Raw genomic sequence first — 18768 nt, 5'->3', positions numbered from 1 at the left:
CTTAAGTATCCCCTCAATCTCATCCCCCAAGAGACCAGTACACATTTAAAAACTTCCACTGACTCAATACATCTGGCTTCATGGTTGTGGGTGTATGTGAGAGATAAGGGTGATTTAAAAATATAATTTTTCTTCTAAGTTTTAATGGTCTAATTAGAACTCTGTGTGGTTGTAAAAAGAAAAGACATGTTATAATTTAACCATTATGTGATGGGCTGCTACTGTGGGCTGATAATGGGCTGAAATTAAAAATCTGATTTTGTCTAAATGGTGTTGTCAACCTCTTACATGATGGCTGATACAGTATTTGTCACAGCTACAGACGTGCCTCTGGTTTCTCTTTTGTTTCCTTGTCTGTATCTCTTGCTGCGTTCCGAATCGCATACTTCTACTTTTTACTTTTAGTACGTGCTGCAGCTGCCCTTACAAAGTACATACTGTTGCACGCAGTATGCACGCTGTATGCATACAACTGGGATACACTACTTCATCTGTCATTGCAGCTTCCGTCATTGCGCTGTCATTGGTCTGTTCCCTCTCGGCGGCTCAGTCAATGTGACGCATCTTCCAATGTGCAGAGGATTGTGGGATAGAGTAGCCAGAGAAGCATGCTGGCTTGCATACTGAAAAATTCAACCAGTATTGGGACATACTAAATCTTTTTCTGGCATATTAAATAGTATGGTAGTGTTGGAACACACCCCTTTTGTCTGTGTGGATCTGTGTGGCGAGGGCGTGGCGCTCCTTCCCTGACTCTCCTGGCTCCAGGTTTCAAGCTGATTGCACACACCTGCCTTCCATTAAGCTCATCATCCTGCAGTATATCTACTCCGGATCATCACCCACTGTTGGCCAGATCATTGTTTCAGCCACAGTGATAGTTAACGCTTCAGGCCTCTCTTTTGTTATAGTGTTGAGTTCCTCACTAACTGCTATCTCTCTTTCCCGTACTCCAGGATCCTAACTCGTCTGCCTGCCTGCTCTCCAACACACTTACCACCTGCTATCTTCTGCCAGCCCACGCCATTCTCCCTCATTCATCACCCTCCAGCCCTCTGCCTCAGCCAGCTTCCTCCCCGCTCGTTCCACCTCCGTTCCACGCTACCCTTGCAATAAACCCTCTTCATTCATCTCACTCCTAGTCTGTGTCTGCGTTTGAGTCCACATTACAAATCATAACAGAATGATCTGGCCAAACATGGACCCAGCAGACTTGGATGACATCCACCTTGCCATAAATGATCTCTGCCATGCCAGAGACAACCTCCGTCATGCCCTCGCCAACCAGGGAACCCTCGTGGGTCAGCATGACCAAGTTCTCCGAGAAGTTGTGGAGATATTATGGGGACACACAGCCAGTATGTCACTGATCGAGAGCCAGCACAACCCTGTCCCCACTTATCATTCATCATCTATCTCAACCTCAACCTCCCGTTATGCCAGCTTACCTGCCAAGAGAGCCTCACGTTCCTGTGCCAGAGCACTAAAATGGAAATCTGGGGACGTGCAGGTCCTTTTTACTCCAGTGTTCCCTTATGTTTGAGCAACAGTCACAGACATACTACACAGATAAGTCCAAAATAGCTGTGGGACTGGTTATGGGGAGGGCTAAAGCTCGGGGAGCAGCAATCTGAGATAGTTCACCTTCCATTAGTTCATCTTATGTCATCCTGTCAGGGGTTAAGATGCTAGCAAGCGTTTGTCGTCACTTCGTCAGGGCTTCTACAGCGTAGCAGAGTATTCAGTTGAGTTCGGGACTTTAGCGTTGGGGTCTGGGTAGTCGCTTCAGGGGGTTTTCATGAGCGGGCTTAGTGACTCAGTTTAAGATGAGCTAGCTGCCTGGGATGAGTCAGGCAGCCTAGACGAATTAATTTCCTCGGCCATTAAGTTAATCGCCTGCATGAGCGCCGTAGGGAGAGAACCAGCTGTCCTCCATCTTTGTTTTGCTCTCGTCCAACCCCTTCACTTATTTCCTACCGTGTTTGTGTTCCTCGCTGACTGCTATCTCTCTTTTGTTATCTCCCTTTCTCGCGCTCCAGGATCCTAATACGTCTGCTCGCCTGCCTACCTGCCTGCTCGCTCTCCAACCCACTTACCACCTGCTATCTTCTGCCAGCCCACGCCATTCTTCCTCATTCATATCACCCTCCAGCCCTCTGCCTCAGCCAGTTTCCTCCCTGCTCAATCCACCTCCATTCCCCACTATCTTGGCAATAAACCCTCTTCATTCATCTCACTCCTCGTCTATGTCTGCGTTTGGGTCCACATTACAAATAATAATATCATTACCTTTTTAATTGATCAATACTGATGAAACACTGGATTCTTGTAGAATTTGGGAATTTTTAGCAGGGAAATTGTCAAAATTGAGAATCTTGGTTATCAGGCAAAATAGCTTCAATATCAGTATCGGTATTGGTCTCGGAACTCTTCATAAGTAAGTCTGTCTCTTAACTTCCCAAGTCAGATAAGTTCAGAAAGCTGGTGACGAGAACAGTAAGCCAGGTAGGGAAGTTGAAACAGAAAGAGAAAGAACAGACATGTTATGTTCAATGACTATGCTTGAGGCTGTCATCTTTTTTTCTGACTGTGTGTGTGTTTGTTTTTTATGTCAGTGTAGCAGATGGAGCGATTAATGTGTAGCTCAACAGTTATAACATCACTAGAAACATGTTAAACAAGTGTGAACACACACATGCTATAAAATGCCACAACCATGCTAGTTTTAGCTTTGCTATAAGTCTTACTTACAGAGCTGGTTTTGGGCCCGGTGGCTCCTGCGCTGTCCCGGGCCAAGGCTACGATGACATTGCTCTTCTCTCCAGCCCAGTGGACAACCATCTGGTTATGAGAGTCATTCAGGTTGGCCTGCAGGATGAAACAGGTTAAACAAAGGATGAATACCATGGAGACAAAGGCAGGATGAAACACTTTGCAGATTCTCTCTTCTGACTGATGACAAATTAAATGTTGCAACAGAGATACTGAGTCATAGCAATAGAAAAAGACAAAATACTAACGTAGCAAACAGAGGGATTAAAGGTGACTGATTATTGACCCGCTCCCATTGTTTTATGGGCTTAAGACTGAACTAAGAAAGATAATATAGACATTCCTGATGTTTGCTGAAATTTCTATGCTTATATTGCTACTGGTTCAGCACCCTTGCAACTGAATGGTTCACAGCTGTGCACAGGGTCATCTTCTGTTGATTCACCAGACTATGTAATATTTGAAAGAAGAAATTAAACCATCTACAAGTGAGAAGTTAAATTCATAAGCAATAAAATGCACCCTTGCTCACCCTTTGAAGATATTATTGGTAATCTCCACAATACACAATTATTTACTGATATTAAAGGTCCTATGTGTAATGTTTGGTGGCAGCTAGCGGTGAGGTTGTAGATTGTAACCAACTGAATATACCCCCCTCCCCACCCCCCAATTCTGTTCTGCTGGATGCCACTAAATTCTACACACTAGACTTTTAAGGTATTACATTATTGATTTATATGGCTTAGTGCCATTTACCATCTGGTTACCATATCCATGATGCTTTATTGAATATCCCGAAAATGTATTCCATCATATACTGTATATTGTTATTGTCATATAAAATTAGATATGTCACGATGACCTCTTGGTGTTACAGTGAGGCCGCTACAATAAAGAGCAGTGACATGTGCATTGTTACCCATTCTTATTATCAGTGTGAATGTGTTTCACACTTTAGGGAGAAGAATGAGTGAAACAAATCAGCCTGATCTGCTGACAGTCACTAGAATGAATGTAGACTAGTCATCAGCTCAACATATGGCTTGAATCTGAGGCTACAGCAGACAAAAAATGACTTGTGTCTTCACATAAAACCTCAGCCATAAACCTTGGAAGACAGTAGTGATTTAGAACCAGGCACAGAGTCAAGCTCATTTCACTTCTTTCATTTTTGAAACTAAAGACGCACTAACTCTCTGGTTTCAATGGCCTGACTGTCAAACTCGAACAATGTAGACAGACAGACAATGACCAACAGCACTCAAGGAACTGAACCAGCCCTCGGAGCTTTCATGACAACTTGCCATGGTATGCTAACACACAAGGCTATGACCTGAGATAACCTCAAGCTGCAGAGCCTCTATGACAGAGACAACCAAAAGACAAATTACATACCATGACTCAACTAATATTGTGTTCATAGTCTAAATAATGAGAAACAAGGTTAAAGCTGCACTAGACAATATTCCTATATGAATAAGGGGTTGGAACTAAGGAGCTGATAATAGTGACAAATTCACACAGAATTCTACACTGCAGTTCCCCTGAGCTCTATAGAGCATTTTAGAGCCTTTTAGCTTGTTATTTTTGGTTTTCTGGCTCAAAAGCTCCACTCTCATTATTCTTATTTCCAGAATTAACGGGCAGTTGTTTTCAGGCAAAAAGCTCTGATAAACCCACTATACACGACCTGCCCAGCGCCAAACAAAGTTAGCTACTAGCTAGTAAGCATGGTGAAGCATTTAGCCGCTAAAGAGCCAGATATTTCACTCATTTGCAGAGACCAAGCCAGAGCTAAAAGAAGAGTGACTTTTATGAGTGGCCAGAAACAACTCCAAATGAATGTTAATGTTGGTTATGTTTGTGTGATGTGTAAGTAGTAAATTGTTTGCTAACACGTTAGCCATGCGTCGTGTAAAATGTGTGTAATTTCCAGTTTATTGTTTGGCCACTGAGTGGCTGGAAAAAACTGATTGATGCAGTTTTAAATTTCCTTAAAAAGTGTTTTTTTCTTTATAAAACCTCTTCTCTGTAAAAGATCACTCACAGAAAAAATAATAGCTTAAATAAAGCGTGACTCCACATGAATGCTAATTTTGCAGCAGCTTCCAAAACAGCTTTACATGGTGATATTACGCTGCTGTTGTGTTTTCATCTTGTTCTGCTGCCTCTAAATGGCCAAAAAATCTTTTATTTCAGCGTTAAATTACTAATCTTTAAGTGTTTTGTTTTATGTCATTACAGTTACTACGATCACAGTCTTCAAAAATAAGGCTGAAATTTTTTCTATATTTTTCTTACTAACAATAAATCTATTAGAAAGACAAAAAAACACGTCTGCCTCTCAGTACTTTCCTAGCCTGTCTGTGACACTGAAAATTTTTTTGAAAACCATCACAAATGCTGGGCTCAGTAATTTCCTAAAACAGCTGGGCACTGTAGTTTTTAGCAAACATTACTCAATTCAAGTAAACAGTGCTTTAGTTGAGGACTATTTTCAGTCACAGAATAATATAAATACACTAGTCAGTATTTACAGCAGCAGGACAGTCTGTGTGGAACTGAGCCAAAATAAACTACAGTGTCTGTGTTCATGGTGATGAAGGAACATGTCACCAAGTGCAGCAGAGTGGAGCTATGACGTGTTTTAATAGTTTTTGGACAACAATGGAGCTCAATGGACAGAGCAATAAGATATATCAGGCTTTGATACTCACACAATACTTGTTAGTGGGATCAAACTGTTGACAATAAAAAAAAAAATACAGAATATCATCAGCATCCTTCAACCACATGAACACCTGGCTGATCCAGCTTAGACCATGTGTACATGTGTGGAGGTGCAGCATGTCTATTTCCATGTATAGGGTGGGTAAAGCAATGACTTGCTGTAACACACACTAATTCCCCTCGGTGCACCTCCCATCAGGCACATAGTTCAATGAAAAGAAATAGGCTATTTCTTCTTTTTCATTGTCACTGCCTTGCCATCTCATCTCCGTGCTGCTTTCCTTCTCTTATCTTTTATTGATGATCCTGCGAGGGGCAGGCCTTAGAAAGGGCTCTTTTTTTTTTTTTTTTTTTGCTTCAAAGGCTTTTCTCTGCACTTTCCTGGTGGCTCACACTGTGGAGTAAACAACAAATATCTTTGCTATTCCTGTCAGCTGTGATCAGAGACAACCCTCGACCCAGTTCTGCCTTATACTACTTACTATTGCAACAATGATGTGGGTGACAGTGCCAAAACATTGGTATTTTGATCGCGCAAGAAGCTGCAGTTTAATAAAATATCCCGTCTGAAACATTTCAGCAGTTCAGAACAGCTGCTGGCAAGTGCAGCGTGTACTGGGCCTGTTACATCAGGGTGAATGGATTCACCACGCTGCACCAACGTTCAACAGTGATCTTACAAGGAGAAATGCATCGAAGAAAAAGCAGAGACACTAATATCTCTCCACCCACAGTGGCCTCAAAAATCTATAAACCAATGCAGCAACAACACATATTGTGTTTTGGTTAAGGTGGTGGGGAATCCTGGGAAATGTAGGAAATCATTAAGTGGTGCGCTACTGAAAAAATTACAACACTTTATTACAAAATAGCTCCTGGAAAGCATTGGACATCACAGACTGATGATATATAAGAGTAAGAAGGCCCGAGTGTGGATTTTTCCTTTAACGTGATGCTGAAATCGTCGCCAGAAAACAGCAAAGCCAACATCCTGCAGAACTAGACTCTGTGTCGCCAGCAAGGCACAAATATAACCTTTTCCTCATTTAACTTCCAACAATGGGACGACTATGAGCCACTGTCAAGAAGCCAGCTTCAATGATAGACAACTTGCTTTTCCATCTCTTGCTTTAGTCATCAGCCTTCTGCTCCTCCTCTCCATCTTCCTCAGTCTGCCTCCCTCAGGGCTGCCTCAGTAAAAAAAAAAAAAAAAAAAAAAAAAAAAATCAGGGCTGTCTCTCAGGCCGAGGTGTTGCGGCAGTAAATCTCTGCATTTTAGGCCTCATTGGCTGCGCTGTTTGTGGACCGAAAGGGTACCAGCAGCTCCACAGACTGACACAGCTGAATCTAGAAAATGATGATGACTGTGAAGATAAAAACAATTTGCTGGGTTGCAGTAAATTGCGGCAGAGTTAATGCTGAGAGGGGCCTTGTAGTTAATGCGTCCATGCCTGATGGCTGCTCTGTTGACAGGTAGCGGCTCAAACTGGAGACAAGGATACTGAACAGGGGGCTACTGCAACCATGACGATGGGCATTTGTGCGGAGAAAAAGGCAGCATCTTTGTTAAAAGCTCCACAGCCTGCTACTCTAAGCCTTTGTGGTTTGGCTCACAACTCACAGGCTTAACTGACCTTTCCATTAACTTCCTCACACATGCTTTCAAACACGCATGATTAGGGTTTTACAAGTGTTTTCATGTCATGGATGCCCAGGTGTTCATTTCTTAAGATTCTGGCTGAGTGACCCTCACTTTGCAACGTTTCTGTGGTCGCTTACGTATTGAAACTCACCAGAGACATGCAGACATCATTATTGACACCTCCCACACGTACAGCTACAGTCTTATACTAGAATGTGCCTGCAGTGTTTTGTCACTGGAGCAGGAGGTTCAATACAATATAATAACATACAATACAATAAGGGAAGCCATTTTTACTCTGTATGACTGCACCTGAATGCATCGCTCTGGCAGTCTGCACTCTGAACTTTTTCAAAAGGATGAAAATGTACACTTAAAAATACTAACTTATCTTTTTTTGGCCCTGTGGCAAATGTGTTTGGACGGTAGGATTGGATAAAAACAATATATAAATACTTGTTTTTAATTGTTTCTCAAATAATTGTCTCCTGTTTTTTTGATTAACGGAACAAAGTGTCACTTATTTACCATGTGATTTTGAATATGTTGGGAAATACAGCATTACATTACAGCACAGTGTTCAAATCCTTGATATTGGAAAGTGTAGTTTTCATAAATAAATGGGTTAGAGTAGAATAATGTCATTTTATACTGTGATATGAGAAATTTTCTGGAAAATCAATTCAAAAATAGTTTCTTGATAAAACAGCCAGACAGAGATGTCTGTTTGTGGCTGATGAAATAACTGATCAAATCAAAGTATTTCATCAGGTTGATGCAGATCAGATAAAACCATAAAACATTCCTGCTTGTTGATTTGCAACATTCCCCACGCTGGTCTGTTACTGTACACACAGAGATGTTAAAGATAGAGCCCACACCATAAACAGGATGGTAACATTTCTGACAGCTGACTCATTCATTTCCAATATAAATATATATTTCACATGTTTGATCTCTGTCAGATACAGAGTGTGGGGATCTCAGCATATTGCAACACAATCTCCCTCTCAAAAACTGTCAATTTAGGCTTAATGTAGGTGTGTTGTTCTGTTGTTGTTGATGGGTGTGTATGTGTTTGTTAAATTTAAAATTCAGTTTTAAAAAAAGAAGAAAAAAAGAAATACATTTTCATTTTTTTTTTAAATTTAATCAGCAACTATTTTAATAATCAATTAAGTGTTTGGAGTCATTTTTTACAAAAAAAATGGCCAAATGATTCCAGCTTCTCAAATGTGAACATTATCTGGTTTCTATAGTCTTCTATGACGGTAAACTGAATATCTTTGGGTTGTGGACTGTTGGTCGGGACAACACAAGACATTTGGGAAACAGTGAACAACATGTTTCACCATTTTCTGACATTTTATAGACCAAACAACTAGTTGATTAATTGAGAAAATAACAGATTAATTGACATTGAAAATAACTGTTGCAGCTCTGTTTTCTATCTTGTGGACTTCGGTCTGTCTCCTAGTATTTTCTAGCCGTTGTATAGTATGCTGTTATCTTTTTTTTTCTTCTATTTTTTCTGTGTGTTGTGCTATGTATGCATATTTTTCTCTTCCTTGATAAACTTCGATTGTAGATGTTATTGGTTCTTCTTGCATGTTATTTTTGTCTTTACAAGCCACTTTGGGTTCTTTTTTTTTTAAATCTCACCAGCACAAATCGTATTTACTCCTTTAATGCATTATGTTTCTTGTTATTTGTGCAACTAAATTAACAAAATGTATATTGTTTCATGGTTTATATGATATCAGTCACCTTTGGATATGAATTCAGAGCAGCGATGATGCTGCTATGTTTGAACTATGTGGTAATCTGAAAATAATGCACACCCTCTGACCAATACGACTATATATATACCACACCTACTGAGTATTCTCTATGATATTTCCACCTCTCACACTGCACTTCAACATGGCGGGTAGTCCAAAGGTGGCTCTGTAAGTGACAGAGAGGTGTTCCTTATCTGCTCCCATCCATCAATCTCTATGACAGCTTTGTGGTCACTTGGGGAGTCGGGGGGCTGGGGAGGGAGCGGGGGTGGAGTCAAGCGTATCGCAGACAGACAACAAGGCTACTGTACTGCCACGGTTGTCTGTCTGTCTGTCTGTCTGTCTCCTTCACACACACACACGCACACACATACACACACAGACGCATAATGCATTCCGCCTCACCGGAAGCTATCTTGTACGAACCCTTCATACCTGACGGAGCAGACAGGACTCAGCAAACCGAGCGACTTAGTCAGAAGGAGCAGAGGAGAAGGATTTCTCTCTTTTTATGATGGGTCGCTCCTCAGTCAGACCTTGAGGAGTCAACAGACTGGAACAGTGAGCTTATCGCCATCTTAATAGTCCCCTACTCCCTCAGTGGTGTGAGGCAAGCTAGATTTATATCTGCACCGCCACATCCTGCTCAAATACTTAATGCAATACTAAAAGCGGCCGTTAATTATTATTTTAGTTGACTTTTCTGCTGGGCAAAATCAATGATAAACTCACTGATTAAATGTTTTGCTTATATTTTTTGTTTTCTGAATAAGACTATACTGTGTTTGATTAGAGAATATTTTACAATGTGTTCAGGATACTGAAATACCATACTAGTATCACTTTCAAAGGCATAAACACTGCCTGTTTCCAAGGTGACGTCTTCAAATGCCTTGTTTTTTTACAACGTAAAATCCAAAATCCAAAGATATTCCATTACAATCACAGAAGACAAATGAAACCAGCAAATATTCATATTAGAGAAGCTGTAATATGCCTTAAAAAAATGTCTCAAAATGATGAATCGGTTATTAAAATAGTTGCAGATTAATTTCCAGTCTGGCCTCTAAAAAGTGCAGAAATGCGCCTTTTTGTCTCAGCTGACTGGAGGGTTGTGTGGGTGTCTGTGTTTGATTGACAGCAGCTGGCAGGCTACCAGAGTGACGAATGAAGACAACGTAAACAAACTGCTGTAGCTACAAGCCATGGACCAACAGTGTGACGCTAACAGGGATTCTGAAGAGCAACAACCAAACCAACATGAATGTTTGTTTGGTGGCTCGTTCAACAAGCTAAGCTGCAGGACAGACACGTGTTCATGTTTGTAAGTTAGATAAGAAGGAGACTTTATCAGGAAAGCTAATGTGGGTTGTTGTTCAGAGTCTGTGGCTCTTGTGTTGTGTAGCAGGATGCAATCAGGCTCAGTGTGACCGTCTGCTCTGCCTATGATAGAACAACATGTTATCGCTTTATGCAAGATTTAATTTGCTGTATCAAAAGAAGAACTCCATATATGTAGACGGGTGATGTAAAAGAGAACACAGGACAAGTGATTTACACAGCAGATGCTGTAGTGGACTGTAAGTTTAAAGAGCAGAAGGACGGTTTATGAAGGCTTTCTTGTGCTTCTTTAGGGATCCTCAGTATCGCATCTATGATGAAGATGATATTGCATCTCGGATGATCGAGCATCTAAGATTCCAATACTGGTGTTCAGTCCACTGACTGAATAAGGATGGAGGATGGATTGAACTTTCTTACTTGTCTCTTGTAACAGATGTCATTTTGATGGACAGCTGTTTTATATGCACTACTTTTACAGAGAAGTCTGAGCAGGTGAAATGTGATGAAATGAAACACTGGCTCTTGTGTTAAAGCTGAGGCCCTAAAAAAGAGCTGAAAATGCCAGAAAGGCAATTTAGAAAAAGGCCATAAAGACTTTTAGAAAAGTGGCTCAACAAGTTAAGCAGTGCTTCCTCTACCATCTGTTATTTTATCTCTTTATTTGTCTGTATATAAATAGCTGAAAGGTACTATGACATTTTATTATTGTGTACAACTGAAAGTAGCCGTAAGATGAGTTCCCTTACCTTTTCAAAGTCTAAAATCATGTCAAAGTGATTTTCAGTCAATATGCATTCTAAAGAAAAAAATGTTTTTGGAGATATTTCCAGAAATATCCCTTTGGCTTGCACAAAAGTTAAGTGACAGCTGAGCCACAGGGGGACAGAGACACAATGCAAACTAACTTGTTCTTAGTCTGTCAAAGGACAGACAGTGTTTTGTTAGCAGTAGTGTTAACAGAGAATCTGGCATTTTACATCTAAAATGACCATTCTTAACATATTCTGAATATTTTTGAAGTTTGAAGAGCAGCAGCCATCTAACTGCTCCATATGCCTTATGATATTAGCAAGTGTACTTTTCTCAAGAAAAGTGGTCAAATGTGCTTCAAACTAAAAAAAAAAAAAGAAAAAAAAAAAAGATTAGCTACATGTGAATAAGTTCTCAGTCTCCTTAGATGAAATTTTATATTTCATCTAAGGAGACTGAGAACTTTTTTTTTCCCTTTTTGGTCACTGATTCTATTTCCTGAAAAAAGACACAAGATGTCTCATTAGCAAAGTGAAAAAAAAATCTAATTAAATTGGACTTTAAAGGCAGTTGATAACGGTGCCAAGTGTTGCAGGAGCAGTGCAACGCAAGTGCAGTTAACAAGGAGCTTGTTAGCAAGAGAGCCTTTGATGAGCTTGTGGTTTTTCCTCACTTTAAAAAGGACTGTATGACGGTGTAAATGGGGGTGTATCCATCCGGTTAGCACAAGAAGAAGAATTTTAGTTACGCCATTATGACCAACATATTTCTCAGAAACGGGAACGGGAACAACAGGAACACAAATACTCTGCAATTCACAGGAAAGAATTTAAACATTGAAAATAGTGATATTACTTTACCTTTGTCGGTTTTTATGATCATTAATCTTTATTTTTGCTATTACTTCTAACACGATGTTATCATCATTATTATTGTCAGTATAATATTAATGAAATAATTTAATTATCTGTACATTGTTATAAATGTTCTGTCTGAGTACAGATGAAAGGTCTAGCAGACCCTGTATGGATTAAGCCCAATTTTAGCCCCGAACTGATCACCCCCGACTAATTTTCAGTTTGGGGGGGGGGGGTCATGACGCCTGTTTAATCAGCTGAATGAACTGGCTGTTGGACGATCGGTTGGATTTCTGACATGTCAGAAATTGTAGTCAGCTGTCTGCAGTTTGAGCAGTTTGATCCAATTTCCCACATGACTGCTGTCAGAAGATCCTTTTTTTTTTAATGTAATATTACTGGAGTATATTTTACATATTGTGGCTGAAACTGTAGTCCTGACTGAGACTGCTGTGATATAAAACTGAACATTGCAGCAGAACACACAGATCATATTGTCTGCATCTTCCAGACATCTGGCTCCATGTTTTGCTTTTTTTTCTTACTTTCCATTCATAGTAGAATTCACAAAGTAATGATGCCTTTCTCTCTTTTTGTCAACATTGCTGAGGACACAGTCATATTGTTTGAATTAACTTTATAGGACTTGTCACTAGACAAAACCGAGGTTTTGGCCATACAACAGGCTGATTAAAACATACTGGGAGTTAACACAATGTACAAGCTTGGGGCCAGTATTTTTGAGATGTACCAACTGTTTCATTGTAGGGTCAAATAAGTTGATACATCTTTGCTGATGTGATGAGGATTTAATCGATGCATTGTTAACTGATGCAGTGTCATCTTGTGGTTTGGAGACAATGTACAGGCGTTTTCTTTGTTTTAAGGGCCGGTCACAGTAGAAATAGGTAGCTAGAAGCTTGGTGACGTAGTGGCTACTCACAGGGCTAGCCGGTGAACTACTGTAGCTGGCGTACTAGCTGCTAACACGCTAGCTAGCCCAGATTAAGCTTGCTAACTGTCACTTGGCTCAGTTCACACGTTTAATTCAAGACGTATTTGTACCAAGCTGTATTGATTTTGCTTTTTTTTTTTTTTTACTGTCCATCTCGTCCAACAACGTTTTGTGCGTCAAATGTTTAAATCTTTGGAGTACTCTTCTAAAGCCTGGTGTGGTTCGGCCTTTAGGGTCAGTTAACCACCAGCCCACAAGTGATCTTCACACCTGGAGAGAACACAGTCAAGTCCATTTTATTTGTATAGCCCAATATCACAAGTCACAAATTTGCTTTACAATCTGTAAAGCAATACAACATCCTCTGTCCCTTGATTCAAATGAGGAAAAATTCCCCCCCAAAAAAACTTTTAACCAGGGGAAAAAATGGAAGAAACCTCAGGAAGAGCAACAGAGGAGGGATCCCTCTCCCAGCACAGACAGACATGCAATAGATGTTGAATGTACAGAATAGAACAAGACAAATGACAGAAATACAGCATGGAACAGAATAACAAAATACAAGCTAACGTAGAATCATCTGTCCTGAAATGACTTCTGTGAGCTGGACTTTGAGCTGATTTCCCGGACGATTACTCAACCAGAGAAGTGTTCGGTGCCTTTATATCATATCACACCTCACAACCATCCTCTGAATCACTTCGAAAGCCATGTGTTGTCCCTTCACATGCTCATTTGTGTCACATCCCAAGCAGGCAAAATGAAGCTTTTCCTTTCACCAACAAGCCATTACATGCCACCGAGAAACTGGCTGCATTCCTTATTTGTGTGTGGATCCAAATAAAACGCCTCTGGTCTTTTCTAGCTGCAGGGCTTTCAACTGGCAGCCTGACAACACTTAAAAAGCATCTTTACCGGTTATGCAATCAATGTAGGCTACTGTATATTGATTATTTAGGAAGGGAATAGTGCAATTTCCAGTTTAGTATTCACAAAGCACATTAAATACCATGGGAAAGTGTTAAAAAAAAAGAGTCTGATACAGGCCCAGATGTGACAGAACAAACCAGGCTCTTGCAGCATTAGTCATCCAGACCAGACAAGTGCAGGCCACACATCTTTGCAAAGGATTAGCCGTGTAAGTGAGAATACTAACACAGCTAAGGTTTGAATAAACTCCAGACAATGCCATTAACCCAACCTCTCCCGATAAGCCAGCAGTGGATGAATTCCTTCACCAAGTTTAGGCCCATGTACAGTCTCTCCAGAGAGTAGCTTGGGTTGTTGGAAGAGCACATGCAGTAACTCAGAAGAGATAAAGAAGATAGATAGAAGAAGATAAAATATCTGCCAGCAAAGTGAGGTCATTCAACCTGCTCTCAGGCAGGTTCTCTTTTTTTTCTGGAATTGCCTGTAAACAAGGATCTTACAACAGGAAAACAGGAAAAAAAGGCAGATTGCTGCATTAGCATCAATAAAATGACACTTGATTTAACTTCAGAGCTCAGGCTTTACAGCGAACACAGAAACCACTTTAATTATCTGCTGCATTCCTCTCCTTCCTTCCCACCCTTCTAGCGCTTTGATATCCTATTGGTAGCGAGGAGGAGTTGGGACTCTGTGTCTGGTACTACCAAGGAGTGGAACAGAGCAACAATACGCTTGGGCATCTAGCCTAAAATCCCCTTCCTCCCTCCCCTCTCTTCACTTCTGAGCTCTCCATTATTCAACGGCAAGAGTGAGGTGGTGGTGGTGGTGGTGGTGGTGGGGGTGGGGGTGGGGGGGGTAAAGGGGGGGTGAGGTGGGGGGCGTATGCATGCATCGTGGCCAGGAGAGCATCAGCGGCACAGCCGGTCTCAAACAATGACATCATCCCTGCAGGACTGGCAGGCAATGGAGGCTTGCGCCACTCTCACCAGGCGCTAGCTGCTTTCCTGTTTGCATGTGCAAGTTATCCTTCGCTGTTAGCTACCAGCGTATTCCTAGCTACAAGGAGAGCATAATTGAGCCACTGTGTTCGTCCGCTACATGCAGACCTCTACAGCAGACCTCCCTGTTTGGTTTCTTTGTCAGGTTAACCTTTACTGATGTGTTGACCGACTGAGACAGCATGATAAGATCTTCAAAAAAAAAAGGATATAAAAACAAAATTGAGCAACGCATTTGTCGACATGAAACTGAATGTTTACAAGGTCCGAACGCAAACCTTGTTACTGCGTAAGATGGAGGCACTCGATAGGAAACGATAAATATTAGATTCAAGTTTATCTTCAAGGCTGAATGTGAAGTGGTGTAAAGTCATTCCATATAAAGAATGCTCTGCTTGAAACGTCCTGACAGCAGCTGCACAAACTCAACCAGACAAAAACGAATTAAGATGTTTTCATACTGGAGCTAAGTGCTGCTTTACCATACATACACACACACACACACACACACACACACACACACACACACACAGTCAACTGTTGTGCCTCCAGCCAGATCTCAGGGTGTTAAGAGCGAGAGTCAGTGATGAATTTTGAGGAGGTTTCTAGAGTCGGTATTAGCATGCAAGCATTACAGGTAAAGATGCGTGGAGTGCGTTATGAAGGTGTGTGGAAGTGTGTCTGGTGGTTTGAGGATGCGGAGTGTGTGTGTGTGTGTGTGGGATCGATGCGGCTGTAAACACTGCTCTGACTCCAGGTGATTTAGTGTCATTCAGTTGGGCTTTTCATTGGCTTAAATGCAGTGTGAATTCACTCAAAGGTGACTGCAAACACATATGCATGGTTGCACACACTCCTCAGAGAAAGATCTGGTGTTTGGTGTGTTGTTCTTTTTATCTCAGAAACGTTGGTAGTACACACTGATCACTGATGTAAACTGAACTTTGCAAACATGATCTCTCAGTAGTGTGGCATTTTATTATTGGGTCACTCTGAAAATTGTTCAGTCATTGTGGTTGTCACTTGTCAGCCCAGTCAACACACTCACCAAACACATCACTGGTGTGTGTGCACAACTCCAAACCATGTTTAACGACAAGATCTATTTTACTGATACGTGAGGTTTACTGATAACATGTTCAAATGATTTATTCCAACACTACACATGACACATGCTTTCCAGCATTGTCACTATGTGTCGAGGGGAAAAAGGATTCACATAAGAATCATGAAATTTGATTTGATATGATTTAGAATCGATTCCAAAAAGCAATTCTTGTGTTTGTGCTGACGGAACAGAGAAGGGTTTGGAAACGGTGTAATCTAGCGTTCATCTTTCAGTGACGGCTAGCATTCTGACACATTTTGGATTTACAGACGAGGGTATTTTGTGAATACATCAACCAGAGGTTAATGTTAGTGAAGTGGTGTGCCTAAACTCCAGCACTTTACAACAATAACTAGGTCAATAGTCCTTTTTATTTCTAAAGACCTGCACTTGTGTTGCACTGCTGCAGCAGAGAGTGTATCCTCCACTGCTGGGGACGGAACATTAATAACTCTCAAACACACACAACCTCCTGTGGTGGTCAGCGAATTCAACTTTAGTTTCAGGATTTAAAAGGTTGCGTACACCCGCACACCTTTCTTCTTCTATTTTGTTCGGTCAGACAATGATCCTCATCATGACCCGTTAGCTGAACTGCCCATCATGTTTCATATCACCTTTACTGGTTTGACACACGGTGCACTGTGGTGAGAGCCTGAAAATAGTGCCTCCTTTTTCTATTTATCCAATCAAGAATCACTTCTGAATCAATTATGACACCAAGAATCAGAATCAAATCGAATCATGAGATTCCCAACACTGTCACTGTCATCATCCCCGTGTGTTCACCACTAATCACAGTAAACACACTGTGAAGCTTCTTACTGTTACACTCCACACTACACGAGCACATGATGATTAAGAGGGCTAATTGTATCATCAGGAGACCAGAAATAGCAGTGACACTGTCACAGAACAACAGCAGCAGCAGCAGCTGGTGAAAGAACAGCAGATATGAGGATTTAAAACTGTTTAACTTGTCATTAGGAGACTTCTCAGAGCGAACTGAGCCTCTGAACCAATCATTCTACACCGCTGACCACCAGGTGTTAACAGCCAGCTAATCAACTAAAAAACTAATGAATTCAACGTGACTAATCACATGATATTTTAGAACAGTAAATTTTACCTAAAGGAGACTTTCAATCAACTTTACAATGTTGTACATTATACAACAGCCTTATTGAGTATATCATTTTGAGTTTGTACTGACACTGTGTCAGAGAGATGTTGATTCAACTCTGTGGTCATTTTAAAGGCTGTAATTTGTGCTGCTGGTGAACTTTATCCTAGCTGATATAAATGGGGGATAGTCAGAGTTCTGAAACAATTCATAGTCCATTAATAGATTAATCAATTCACTATAAGATAACCTACAATAATTTTGATAATAGTTTAATCTTTTAAGTGATTCAACAAGCAAAACAGCCAAACCTTCACTGGTTCCAGTTCTCAAAGGTGAGGATTTTTCCACGTTCTAGTGAACAATAATAAGTCAAATATTCATGGACAACTGCTTTGATAATCCATTAATTGTTTCATTTTCAAGCAAAAATGCCAAACATTGTCTGGTTTCATCTCAGGATTTGCTGCTTTTCTTTTTTGTATGACAGTAAATTGAATATTTTTGGGTTTTGGACTGTTGGTCGAACAAATTGAAGACATTAATGTGGGCTTCAACAAACTCTGGATGGCATTTTAAAATGATTTTTAACAATTAGTTGATTAAACAATTAATCGATCATGGAAAAACAAGTACAGAATGTGTTATTATTAGCAGTAATCATAATTTTCCAAGTTAAAACTGTCGTGTGACTCTTCACTTTTAGTCATTTTGTTCATGAGCATATTGTCGTTGTCCAATAAAAACAATATACTTTACTAATATAAGCTCGGTATCCATCCAAATGAAACGCAAATTTTAACAAAATTTCCAGAAAATTAGCAAAAGAAAATTCAAATGAATATGTGTTTTCATCAAGGACCATTACATGAATATTTGGAGTTGGGTCATAAAGATAAACAGCCGGTTGTGCAAGAAGAAGAGAGCGCAACAAGACGACGTCATTAAAAGAGTTCCAGTCAAACCTCAAACAATGTAGAAAACATGATGGAAATATAACATTTATGTTTGTTTCATTTCATGTATTAATTTGAGAAACATTACAGTCTCCTCATCGCCCCACACAGATCTGATGTATTAATCTGCCATTATCTTTCATCACTTCATGTATGAGCACAAATTGAGACTGTGAATAAAAACAGGTGGATGGAAACACATTTAATGACAGGGTGATGACATGAAATATACATTTCACATATAGTAAATTAACATCATGTTACAGTTACTCAACTACATTCATAAAATACAAGAGGTAATGGTTCCGGATCAATGGTGCAAAAGGAGCAACTCTTATTGAATTTGGAAACCAGAATATCAGTTGGGTATATATCTAAAGTATTATCAGATGGGTTTCTTTTGCCTTGTTTGGGAGACAGTACTTAAACAACTATGTTCTCCTCCAGTCCACTTCAGATATAACAGAATTCCAGTAAAAACATTCCCCTCAGAGAGAGGGAACAAACTCTTTATCTTCATATGTGAACAAAACTGATAACAAGAGCAGGGCGAGCAAGACGTCCATTGGTTGCCCTGGTGATGGCTGTTTCAGTGTCCAGTGTCAGGCTACCAGTTAATTTATTCTCCATCCCTGTAAGAGCCCTTCAAAGCCGTAAATACGACTTGGAGACAGATTTGGCCTGATATATACATTATCAAATTGGTTTGATATTAAAGCTATTACATGTAACTGTTCTGCATTAAAATGTCTGAAAACAACTAGACCTATGTTATATATTTTGTTGAGCTGTGTACGTACATTATCACAAATGTTTCCA

The 18768-nt window shown here is 40.3% G+C and overlaps 1 protein-coding gene across 2 annotated transcripts in view; it reads right to left on the bottom strand.

Moving 5' to 3' along the window:
* sorl1 (sortilin-related receptor, L(DLR class) A repeats containing) overlaps positions 1-18768 on the bottom strand; it is a 95396-nt gene that overhangs the window by 71940 nt on the left and 4688 nt on the right. For both annotated transcript variants that reach the window (XM_067593934.1, XM_067593936.1), the window contains exon 2: positions 2752-2868. In XM_067593934.1, coding sequence (XP_067450035.1) covers positions 2752-2868 — 117 coding nt within the window. The remainder of the gene's footprint in view (positions 1-2751; positions 2869-18768) is intronic.

Source organism: Thunnus thynnus, chromosome 7 (genome assembly GCF_963924715.1).
Source record: "Thunnus thynnus chromosome 7, fThuThy2.1, whole genome shotgun sequence".
Taxonomy (NCBI): domain Eukaryota; kingdom Metazoa; phylum Chordata; class Actinopteri; order Scombriformes; family Scombridae; genus Thunnus; species Thunnus thynnus.
The sequence above is the reverse complement of the archived record's forward strand: the minus strand, read 5'-3'. Positions and strand labels throughout refer to the sequence as shown.